Consider the following 12,900-nt stretch of genomic DNA (forward strand, 5'->3'; position numbering starts at 1 on the left):
TCTCCTCGGCCCCGCCACTGGCATTCGGGTAAACTGGAAGTGATGTCATGTCATCGGTTCCGGGTTAGCATCATGAACAGCCAATCAAAGCTGATCCTGGCTTTGCTTGGCTGTCAAGCCAGCTCAGTGGACGTGTCGGCTGGTCGCTCGAGTCTCCCAGTGGGACGGAAGAGCTCGAGAGAGAGCCCAAGAAGGCCTCGGGAGGGTGTGGTGGTGGGGGGGGGGGGACATCCCCTCCCACTGCTTGTGAAAGCACTTCAGCCGCTCTGATTGCTGTTACAAGAGAGCCGACTTCTGGCTCTAAAAATGGTACCAGAACGATGCCTGCAGCAGCACCCCGGTATAACCAATGAAAGTCCAGCGACGTACCGGTACATTAGGTCGTTAGGTAATTAAATCTTAATTTAGCTCTCCTTGTGGATTAGTTCTGCAACATTATCAGCAGCTGCTAACATTACAAACATGAGTCATTTTTGATGAATACCCGCCGATGGTGAGCCTTGCTGTCTTTGGGCTGCTTTACCAGAGCCGGTGAGTTTGTTTAACGTTTTCCTTCACCTGATAATACAAACGTGCTTTGCCGTCCCGGCATCTCCTGTATCTGTCCTTCTGTTAGGACCGTTGTCACCAGAGAATCAGCAGGCTCACAGACTAAGAAACTATTATAGAACTCAGATAAGTCATTGCAGTTAGCTAACCCGCAGTGCTTTGCAAATCCTTTGTCATGACATTTTGCTCCTCTTTCTTGCAGAGCCCAGAAATGGTGATAGCGGTGGGCAAACTAAGCTACAACCAGCTGGTGGAAAAGATTATAATGTGCAAGCATTCCAGCGACCCGAACCAGGTGACCGAAGGTAAAATTAATTGATCCCTTATTATTTGGTGGAGGGGCGGGGGGGTTGGGGGGGGGGTAGAGACTTTTATAGGAGTGTTACAATATATTACCAAAAGTATTGGGACGCCTGCCTATACACAAACATGAACTTTAATGGCATCCCAGTCTTAGTCCGTAGGATTCAATATTGAGTTGGCCCACCCTTTACAGCTATAACAGCTTCAACTCTTCTGGGAAGGCTGTCCACAAGGTTTAGGAGTGTCTGGGAATGTTTGACTATTCTTCCAGAAGCACATTTGTGAGGTCAGGCACTGATGTTGGATGAACCTGGCTCCCAGTTTTCACTTAAATTCATCCCAAAGGTATTCTATCTGGTTGAGGTCAGGACTCTGTGCAGGGGCCAGTCAAGTTCCTCCACCCCAAACTTGCTCATCCATGTCTTTATGGACCTTGCTTTGTGCACTGGTCCAAATCATTTGGTGGAGGGGGGGATTATGGTGTGGGGTCCTCAGGGTTTGGGCTTGGCCCCTTAGTTCCAGTGAAGGGAACTCTTTGTCAGCATACCAAGGCAGTTCCTCCACCCCAAACTCGCTCACCCATGTCTTTATGGACCTTGCTTTGTGCACTGGTGGGCAGTCATGTTGGAACAGGAAGGGGTCATCCCCAAACTCCTCCCACAAAGTTTGGAGCATGAAATTGTCTTGGTATGCTGATGCCTTAATGCAGTGGTCCTCAACTCCGGTCCTCAGGGCCCACTAACAGGCCAGATTTTAAGTATTACCTTGGGGAGATGCAGACTAGAGTACTGCAATCACTGAGCAGCAAATTATATCACCTGGGATGTATTTCAGTTATCTTGCAAACCTGGCCTGTTAGTGGGCCCTGAGGACCAGGGTTGGGGACCAGGGCCTTAAGAGTTCCCTTCACTTGAACTAAGGGGCCAAGCCCAACCCCCTGAAAAACAACCCCCACACCATAATCCCCCCTCCACCAAATTATATGGACCAGTGCACAAAGCAAGGTCCATAAAGACATGGATGAGCGAGTTTGGGGTGGAGGAACTTGACTGGCCTGCACAGAGTCCTGACCTCAACCTGATAGAACACCTTTGGGATGAATTAGAGCGGAGACTGCGAGCCAGGCCTTCTAATCCAACATCAGTGCCTGACCTCACAAAAGCCCTTTTGGAAGAATGGTCAAACGTTCCCATATGCTTCAGTTATGAATGAGCACAGTGAGTGATTGGCAACGTTCGCTCACTGTGTTTATTCAGAAAATTAAAGGGCCGGTAAATTACATATTTACTGCCCTATCCCCCGCTCACCGTCCTGAAATGATCCCCCGCAGCAGCCTGCAGGAGAGGAGGGAAGCCGGCAGCGATGCGATTGGGAAGGCAGACCATGGGAGCAGAAGGGAGGGGAACCTGGACAGGAAGAGCGGCGGGGGGTGGCATTTACTGCAACGATCCCCCTTTATCTCCTGCAGCAGCCGAATGCTGGCAGAAAGGAGAGGAGGAGAAACAAATTCCATTCCTGCTCCTGTCCAGGTTCTGGTGGTTGGCAAAGAAAAGAACACGATCTACCCTTCACCTGCCAACGATCGACCAGTTGCTGACCCCTCTTATTCTGACTTCACTATACACTGCAAGCTTCTTACAGTGTGCATTAGAAGATATTGCAAGTCATTCCCTGGCTGGAGGACATATAGAATCATCAAGTCCAGGGGTCTTCAAACTATGGCCCTCCAGCTGTTCAGGAACTACAATTCCCATCATGCCTAGTCATGTCTGGGCATGTCAGAGTTTTGCAAAGCCTCATGGGATGTGTAGTTCCGCAACAGCTGGAGGGCCGTAGTCTAAGGATCCCTGATAGTCCCTTCCACCCCAGCCTGACTGTCCATTGGATTTTAATACTTTCAATCACAGAGGCTCAGCATCATATGTGGGCGTTACCTACAGCTGTCTGCATGCCGATCCCTCCTGCATAGGAACGCCCACTCCTCCAGACTGACATTCACTCATCAAGGCATTCTGATATTTGCATAGCTCCTCCCACTGCTTGCATCAGGGTTGAGGGCTCTGGAGAGGAATACTGAAGCAGGGTGCTGGGAGGTTTTCAGGCCCCTCCCACCAGCCATGATGTGCCTGCATTGCATAGAGAAGCACAGAAAAATGTAAATGTTTTATTTACAAAATGTAATCAGCATGTTGATGATGGGAGAGGGAGGAACCAGGGAATGTAAAATAAAAGCAGATTAATCTCCGCTTTAATCATTATGAAGTTTAGGCTGAAGCCGTCTAGATGGGGGTGACTCTTTTTATGTGATCTGGTAAATCTTTTAGACCTCTCTGATTTATTATTCCTCCTCTTTCTTGCAAGGCCTTCTGGCAGAACAGTTCCTGGAGTCTTCTGCAGCACAGTTGACCTATCACGGCCTGTGTGAACTGATGGCTGCTGTCAAAGAGGGCGAGCTCAGCGTCTTCTTCCGGAACAATCACTTCAGCACATTGATAAAGCACAAGGTATGGCTCTGCGCCTCGTCACTCCTAATTCAAACTCAATACCGGCTCACTGCTAAATACGCACCTGAAGTTGTGTATATTGAATGGTCTTGTGATCCAGGCACCCCTACCAGATGGCATAGCCCCGTCCTGCAACAAAGCTTAGTAAACGCCACCACTCCCCCCTCTCTTGGCCTACTGATTGGATATTAAAGGGGCTCATCCCTGTGTTGTATCTACCCTCCTTTCCAGTCGGCACACTGCAGCAGAGCCTGGTTGTCTTCTAGTGCTCGTCCTCCCTCTCCGAGTCTTGGTTCTGCCATACAGGGGATTATAAGAAGCCAATATGATAGATCCTAACACATTACCCAGTCCATACCAGTATAGATACTAACGCATTACCCAGTCCATACCAGTATAGATCCTAACACATTACCCAGTCCATACCAGTATGGATCCTTACACATTACACAGTCCATACCAGTATAGATCCTTACACATTACCCAGTCCATACCAGTATAGATCCTTACACATTACCCAGTCCATATCAGTATAGATCCTAACACATTACCCAGGCCATACCAGTATAGATCCTAACACATTACCCAGTCCATACCAGTATAGATCCTAACACATTACCCAGTCCATACCAGTATGGATCCTAACACATTACCCGGTCCATACCAGTATAGATCCTAACACATTACCCGGTCCATACCAGTATAGATCCTAACACATTACCCAGTCCATACCAGTATAGATCCTAACACATTACCCAGGCCATACCAGTATAGATCCTAACACATTACCCAGTTCATACCAGTATAGATCCTAACACATTACCCAGTCCATACCAGTATAGATCCTAACACATTACCCAGTTCATACCAGTATAGATCCTAACACATTACCCAGTCCATACCAGTATGGATCCTAACACATTACCCAGTTCATACCAGTATAGATCCTAACACATTACCCAGTTCATACCAGTATAGATCCTAACACATTACCCAGTTCATACCAGTATAGATCCTAACACATTACCCAGTCCATACCAGTATAGATCCTAACACATTACCCAGTCCATACCAGTATAGATCCTAACACATTACCCAGTTCATACCAGTATAGATCCTAACACATTACCCAGTCCATACCAGTATAGATCCTAACACATTACCCAGTCCATACCAGTATAGATCCTAACACATTACCCAGTCCATACCAGTATGGATCCTAACACATTACCCAGTCCATACCAGTATAGATCCTAACACATTACCCAGTCCATACCAGTATAGATCCTAACACATTACCCAGTCCATACCAGTATGGATCCTAACACATTACCCAGTCCATACCAGTATGGATCCTAACACATTACCCAGTCCATACCAGTATGGATCCTAACACATTACCCAGTCCATACCAGTATAGATCCTAACACGTTACCCAGTCCATACCAGTATAGATCCTAACACGTTACCCAGTCCATACCAGTATAGATCCTAACACGTTACCCAGTCCATACCAGTATAGATCCTAACACGTTACCCAGTCCATACCAGTATAGATATCCAGCATTAACATTTTTCCCCAATAAGATCTGATGTGTTCTCATTGTTGGCATTGCATGCAGATTGTAATGATCTTCGATAAATGAACTATGCAATAAATTCCAGCACTGGTACCCCAATATTATTTGAGACGGGTAAAAGAGTTGCTGATTGGTGTGTGTGTGTATATATATAATAGAGAGAGAGAGATATATATATATATATACACACATATACATACATACACACATATATGTGGGTGTGTATATATATATATATATATATATATATATATATTAATAAATAGTATTAATTTATAATAAAATTGTACACTATTGTTTTTATACAGTACAAATGCAGCTCATGCTATGCTTTGTGTGACCATTAGAGGGCAGCATTTACAGCAGAAAACTTGGGCTAATTCATTGGAATGTATGGTGATTGTTATACTTTATGCACTATATAATACAATACAAAACCCGCAGATAGGCTTTAAAGCTGACCCCTAAAGCGATATGTAACATGTCCTGTGTTTAGTAAACCCTTTTCCGTGTTCCCGATGACAGGGTCACCTGTATCTGTTGGTGACAGACCAAGGCTTCCTGCAGGAGGAGAAGGTGATCTGGGAAAGTCTTCACAATGTAGAAGGGGACAGCTGCTTCTGTGACTCCGACTTCCACCTGACTCAGCTGGAGAAGGAAGCCTCGTACAACCCCCAGCAGCTGCAGCAGAGGCAGGTGGATCAGGTATAAACCAAACCTAAAGAGGAACTCCGATCCCAGCAATAATACAGGTTTATGATGATGGAGATGTACAGATCTTTAACCCTTTGCTTACTGGGCACTTACACCCCCCTTCCTGACCAGGCCAATTTTCAGCGCTCTCACACTTTGAATGACAACCGCGCAGTCAATACAACACTGTGCCCAAATTCTATATTTTTAGCATTTTTTCACACAGAGATTTCTTCTGGTGGTATTTCATCACCACCTGGGGGTTTCTTATTTTTTGCGAAACAAACAAAAAAGCCTGAAAAGTTTGAAAAAAAAATTTTTTTTTCAGATTTTGTTATAAAATTTTGCAATTTCTCCTTTGCTGATGGGCACTGATGATGAGGTGCACTGGTGGGCACTGATCAGGAGGCTTAGATGAGGCTGCACTGATGATGGGTGGCACTGATGGGCACTGCTAGGCAGCACGGAGAGGTGGCACTTATGGACACTGATGATGAGGCACTCATAGGAGTTACTGGTGGGCACTGATCAGGAGTCTTTGATGAGGCTGCACTGGTGGGTGGCACTGATAGGTGACACTGATGGGCACTGAGAGGCAGCAGGGAGAGTTGGAACTTTTGGGCACCGATGATGAGGCACTGATAGGTGGCACTGGTGGGTACTGATTAACAGTACTGATGGGCACTGATAGGTGGCACTGATGAGGCACTGATCAGGAGGCTTTGATGAGGCTGTACTGATGGGTGACACTGATGGGCACTGATAGGCAGCACGGAGAGGTGGCACTGATGATGAGGCACTGGTGGGTACTGATTAGCAGTACTGATGGGCACTGATAGGTGGCACTTATGGGCACTGATGATGAGGCACTGATAGGTGTTACTGGTGGGCACTGATCAGGAGGCTTTGATGAGGCTGCACTGATGGATGGCACTGATAGGTGACACTGATGGGCACTGATAGGCAGCAGGGAGAGTTGGAACTTTTGGGCACCGATGAGGCACTGATAGGTGGCACTGGTGGGTACTGATTAGCAGTACTGATGGGCACTGATAGGTGGCACTTATGGGCACTGATGATGAGGCACTGATCAGGAGGCTTTGATGAGGCTGTACTGATGGGTGGCACTGATAGGCAGCACGGAGAGGTGGCACTGATGATGAGGCACTGGTGGGTACTGATTAGCAGTACTGATGGGCACTGATAGGTGGCACTTATGGGCACTGAGGATTGGGTACTGATTAGCAGTACTGATGGGCACTGATAGGTGGCACTTATGGGCACTAATGATGAGGCACTGATCAGGAGGCTTTGATGAGGCTGTACTGATGGATGGCACTGATAGGCAGCACGGAGAGGTGGAACTTATGGGCACTGATGATGAGGCACTGATAGGTGGCACTGGTGGGTACTGATTAGCAGTACTGATGGGTGGCACTCATGGGCACTGATGATGAGGCACTGATAGGTGGCACTGGCGGGTAGCCATATTGCTCGCTTGGCCATCTGAACAGACAAAAAAAAAAAAAAAAAGAGGGGCTAAACCCCTCCCACTCTAAACCCCTCCCACTCTATATAGCCCAGCAAGGTAATTGTGATATTTTTATTTTTTTTTCCCCCTCCAGGATTACATGATCGCTCTGTCATTACAACAGCAGCAGCAAGGCCCCCTACCAATCAGTGACCTGGAGCTGGCCAGACAGCTACAGCAGGAGGAATACCAACAACAGCAGCAACAACAACAGCAGCAGCCGCCGCAAGCCCCGGTACCAGGACCGTCCCACTCCTCTCCACAGGTAATGTGGGGTGTCAGGAATCGCCAAGTCACAGCCGATGTTGTCCTCTAAAACCAGGGATTCCCAAACTACGGCCCTCCAGTTCGGGAACTACAATTCCCATCATGCCTAGTCATGTCTGTGAATGTCAAGAGTTTTCCAATGTGTCATGGGATGTGTAGTTCTGAACAGCTGGAAGGCCGTAGTTTGGGAATCCCTGATCTAAACACCCCTCTATAGGCTGCCTGTAGCTTCACCACCATTTGAAGCCCCCCAAATACATTGTAATAGCTAAAGGTTTTTTTTTTTTTTTTTTTGCGGCTTGGCTGGCTCGGCTGCACGAATCAATATATTGGTACGTTGGTTCACGAAAGCGGTGCTGGGGGGGGGGGGGGGGGTCGAGAGCCCGCCCACACTAGGCAGCGGGGATGCCGATCCACGAAGACCGGTGGCCGCTATTGCCGCCGGGCATCCGCGATCGCTCCCCGCTGAGAGAGAAGGACGGGCAGCTTTTGTAAGCACAGCCGACCGTTCTCTCTGGAATGATCACAGGGTGCCTGTGATCCTTCTATATAGGAACACAGGTTTCTGTGGTCAATTGACAAGTTCTGCCCCCCACAGTTAGAAAACACCCCTCTAGGCTCACAATGAACCCTTTGATCACCCGTAGTAGTAGGTCTGTCACACGCATGGTGCTGGGGAGCGTGCGCGCGCGCCGCCAGAGACACGCTCCAGCCTCCACTAGGCAGCTGGGGATGCTGATCCACGGGGGCCGGCCGCTGCGATTGCCGCCTGACACCCGCGATCGCTCCCCGCTGAGAGAGAAGGACGGTCGGATGTTGTAAACACAGCCAACCGTTCTTCTCTCTGAAATGATCACAGAGCCCCTGTGATCCTTCTATAATAGGATGACATGTGTCTATGGTCATTTCATAAGTCCCTCCCCCCACAGTTAGAAAACACCCCCCTAGGCTCACAATTAACCCTTTGATAACCCAGTAGGTTAACCCCTTCCCTGCCAGTGTCATTATTACAGTAACAGTGCATATTATTTAGCACTGATTACTGTAGTAATGTCACTGGTCCCCCCCAAAAAATGTCAAAAATGTTAGGGGTCCGATTTGTCCGCCGCAGTGTCGCAGTCCCGCTAGAAATCGCAGATCACCGCCATTACTAGGTAAAAAGCTGGAGCTGGTGTGGTCCGCGGTGGTGGGGGGGGGGGGGATTGTTTACAATCACTTTAGGTGGTTAAATAAAACCTTTTTGTTTTTCCATTGCATACCTTGATTTAGACCCTGTGATGCTCAACTACACTGCAGAGTGCAGTTGAGCATCATGGGAAATGTAGTTCCAAAACATCTGGGCTGCCAAGGGTTTGCCATCACTGGGCTAGTCATTGGTGCTCAACCTGTGGCCCTCCCAGCTGTTGTGAAACTACATGTCCCATCATGCCTCTGCCTTTGGGTGTCATGCTTGTAACTGTCAGCGGCTTGCAAAGCCTCATGGGACTTGTAGTTCTGCAACAGCTGGAGGGCCATAGGTTTAGCACCCTTGGTCTAGACCAGGGATCTTCAAACTACGGCCCTCCAGCTGTTCAGGAACTACAATTCCCATCATGCCTAGTCATGTCTGTGAATGTCAGAGTTTTACAATGCCTCATGGGATGTGTAGTCCCACAACCACTGGAGGGCCACAGGTTTAGCACCCTTGGTCTAGATCAGGGGTGTCTTAAAACTATGGCCCTCCAGCTGTTCAGGAACTACAATTCCCATCATGCCTAGTCATGTCCGTTATTCTCAGAGTTAGTTTTACAATGCCTCTTGGGATGTGTAGTCCCACAACTGCTGGAGGGCCACAGGTTGAGCACCCTTGGTCTAGAATGGTGCTAAACCTGTGGCCCTCCAGCTGTTGCAGAACTACAAGTCCCATGAGGCATTGCAAGCTGCTGACAGTTACAAGCATGACTCCCAGAGGCAGAGGCATGATGGGACTTGTAGTTTCACAACAGCTGTAGTTTTAGTATCCCTGGTCTAGATGATTCTGGATGTCCTTCAGCCAGGAAATGAGGCGGGGCTCTATCTGACTTGCTGCAGCTTCTAATGCACATAGTGAGAAGCTCACAGTGTGCGGTGAAATCAGAGTAAGTAATTTCAGTCCAGGAGAGGAGCCGCTACAACTGTGGAAGGCTGGAGGTCCCCCTTCATGCAGCGTGACTCATCGGCAGTATGTTGGGTATGACATAGGTGCTCAGAAATAAACTAAGACACACACGGAAAAAAATCTGTAATCTGGGTTGAGTCAGATCCTTTGCATGTAATCTCATTTCCTAGGTGTGAATATTTCCCACCAATCGGTGACAGAGGCTTCCTGCCCACCACCTGCTGCCTCTGCTAATCCACCGTTATTTACATCGGTTACGTCACCCGCATAGGTAAACCCCAGGCTTTCCCTATAGATCACACTTCAGAGTGTTAATCCTAAGAGGTGGGTGGTGATTGGCTGTGTGGTGTCAATGAAAGCCAGTCACAACGCATTATTCTAAAAGGAGGCCCTTTAAGGGCCAATTCACACTATAACCACTAGAAGACCAGTTTTTTTTTTCTGGCACTTTTTGCTTACAAATTTAAATCTTTTTTTTTTTTTTGCTAGAAAATTACTTCTAACCCCCCCCCCCCCCCCCAAACATTATTTATATTTAAGGGCAGTCGTTGCAATTTTGTTATGTCACAGGGTATTTGCGCAGCACTTTTTCAAACACATTTTTTCGGAAAAAATACACTTTCACCGCTTGCCGACCGCCCGCCGCGCTGGCTCAGACATAGGGGGGTACGTCGGCTCACGGGAGTGGTCCTGGGGGCCTTAACCCTGCCTTAACCTTCCTCGGCATGGAGTTCACCAGAGCTTCACAGGTTGTCACTGGAGTCCTCTTCCCCTCCTCCATGATGACATCACAGGGCTGGTGGATGTTAGAGACCTTGCGCTCCTCCACCTTCCGTTTGAGGATGTCCCACAGATGCTCAATAGGGTTTAGGTCTGGAGACATGCTTGGCCAGTCCATCACCTTTACCCTCAGCTTCTTTAGCAAGGCAGTGGTCATCTTGGAGGTATTTGGGGTCGTTATCATGTTGGAATATTGCCCTGCAGCCCAGTCTCTGAAGGGAGGGGATCATGCTCTGCTTCAGTATGTCACAGTACATGTTGGCATTCATGGTTCCCTCAATGAACTGTAGCTCCCCAGTTCCGGCAGCACTCATGCAGCCCCAGACCATGGCACTCCCACCACCATTGACTGTAGGAAGACACACTTGTCTTTGTACTCCTCACCTGGTTGCCCCCACACACGCCTGACACCATCTGAACCAAATAAGTTTATCTTGGTCTCATCAGACCACAGGAGATGGTTCCAGTAATCCATGTCCTTTATCTGCTTGTCTTCTGAAAACTATTTGTGGGCTTTCTTGTGCATTATCTTTAGAAGAGGCTTCCTTCTGGGACGACAGCCATGCAGACCAATTGGATGCAGTGTGCGGCGTATGGTCTGAGCACTGACAGGCTGACCCCCCACCCCTTCAACCTCTGCAGCAATGCTGGCATCACTCATACGTCTATTTCCCAAAGACAACCTCTGGATATGACGCTGAGCACGTGCGCTCAACTTCTTTGGTTGACCATGTAGAGGCCTGTTCTGAGTGGAACCTGGCCTGTTAAACCGCTGTATGGTCTTGGCCACCGTGCTGCAGCTCCGTTTCGGGGTCTTGGTAATCTTCTTATAGCCTAGGCCAGTGATGGCGAACCTTGGCACCCCAGATGTTTCGGAACAATTTTTCCCATGATACTCAACTACACTGCAGGGTGCATGAGCATCATAGGAAATGTAGTTCCAAAACATCTGGGGTGCCAAGGTTCGCCATCACTGGCCTAGGCCATCTTTATGTAGAGCAACAATTCTTTTTTCAGATCGTCAGAGAGTTCTTTGCCATGAGGTGCCATGCTGAATTTCCAGTAACCAGTATGAGAGAGTGAGAGCGATAACACCAAATTTAACACACCTGCTCCCCATTCACACCTGGGACCTTGTAACACTAACGAGTCACATGACACCGGGGAGGGAAAATGGCTAATTGGGCCCAATTTGGACGTTTTAACTTAGGGGTGTACTCGATAACGTCACATCTGACGAAACGTACGTCGGTCGCGGCGTGCTGACGTCACCTACTACGAGGGTTGAGGACGGGCGAGCCGACACTAACGAGTCACATGACACCGGGGAGGGAAAATGGCTAATTGGGCCCAATTTGGAGATTTACACTTAGGGGTGTACTCACTTTTGTTGCCAGCGGTTTAGACATTAATGGCTGTGTGTTGAGTTATTTTGAGGGGACAGTAAATTTACACTGTTATACAAGCTGTACACTCACTACTTTACATTGTAGCAAAGTGTCATTTCTTCAGTGTTGTCACATGAAAAGATAGAATATAATAATTACAAAGACGCGAGGGGTGTACTTACTTTTGTGATTTTACTGATTTTGGCTTTACATTCTATTTTAATTTAATTTCCTTTTCCATCTTCAGGCGAGGCCTCAGACTCCAGGGCGTCCGTCCTCGGACCGGCGGCAGGGACGGAAGCAGGAATCGGACTGCGTCCTTCTATAGCTGGACCTGCGTCATCAGGAGGCGGAATCGAGTTTTACCACTAGGGGGTGCAGCACAACTCCCCATTGTACAGCAGATGCCACTTTTTGTGCTGCGTTTGTACATGTTTCAGGCCCCTCTTCCTCCTTTTTCTTATTTTATTTTCTTTCTAAGCACTTACAATGTGTGACTTTTGTTTTTTTTGTTCTTGTAATATACTAGTTGAGACATTCTAAACTCAAATTCCTGATATTGCCTTTCTTGTACCTCTCTCGATGTTTTTGTACCCAAACCGTAGCTAGACTGGATGATTTCAGGGCTGCAGACAACAACAACAAAAAAACTTTTTTTGTGCAGACAGAAGATAAAAAAATAAGACTGTAAAATATTTTTTACTAAAACGCTAGTGGGCGCCGTTGCTACTTGGAGGCCTTGCCACCTTGCCCATTAGGGGCCGAGTAGTAGGGTCTCTTTCTTAAAGGCCTCCCACCAGCCGTATGCATATTGTAGGTGGGTTTATATGCTGTGCTGCCCCATATATGCCTATGGCCAGCGTTTAGTATTTTTTACTAGGAGCGCGCTCAGGTGCACGCCCCCCGGCACTGGAACTGACAACTCCCGGAGTTGGTAGAACTGGTTCCCGGTCGTGTGTGATCACATGATCAGGAAACCCTTAATGGGCCGACAGGAAGAAAAGGGTTAAAGCCCACCCCTCCATCCAGTCATACCCGCTTGCTTAGTGCTCCTTGCTCCATCGCAGCCCCTTTCCAGGTAGTCAAGCATGTGGCCCCTCCCATGATGCAGCCTAGTAGCCAATCGCCAGACCCAAATGCTGCAGCATACCTGAAGGGTAATGTATAC

General features: G+C 48.0%; 1 protein-coding gene across 2 annotated transcripts in view; it reads left to right on the top strand.

Moving 5' to 3' along the window:
- Window positions 1–12,390, top strand: part of MINDY1 (MINDY lysine 48 deubiquitinase 1) — a 39,861-nt gene extending 27,471 nt beyond the window's left edge. For both annotated transcript variants that reach the window (XM_082274824.1, XM_082274825.1), the window contains exons 5-9: window positions 752–854; window positions 3,214–3,356; window positions 5,462–5,641; window positions 7,255–7,425; window positions 11,980–12,390. In XM_082274824.1, coding sequence (XP_082130950.1) covers window positions 752–854; window positions 3,214–3,356; window positions 5,462–5,641; window positions 7,255–7,425; window positions 11,980–12,060 — 678 coding nt within the window. In that variant the 3' untranslated portion in view covers window positions 12,061–12,390. The remainder of the gene's footprint in view (window positions 1–751; window positions 855–3,213; window positions 3,357–5,461; window positions 5,642–7,254; window positions 7,426–11,979) is intronic.
- Window positions 12,391–12,900: the final 510 nt, after the last annotated feature.

Source organism: Pelophylax lessonae (genome assembly GCF_965119305.1).
Source record: "Pelophylax lessonae genome assembly, chromosome: 13".
Lineage (NCBI taxonomy): Eukaryota > Metazoa > Chordata > Amphibia > Anura > Ranidae > Pelophylax > Pelophylax lessonae.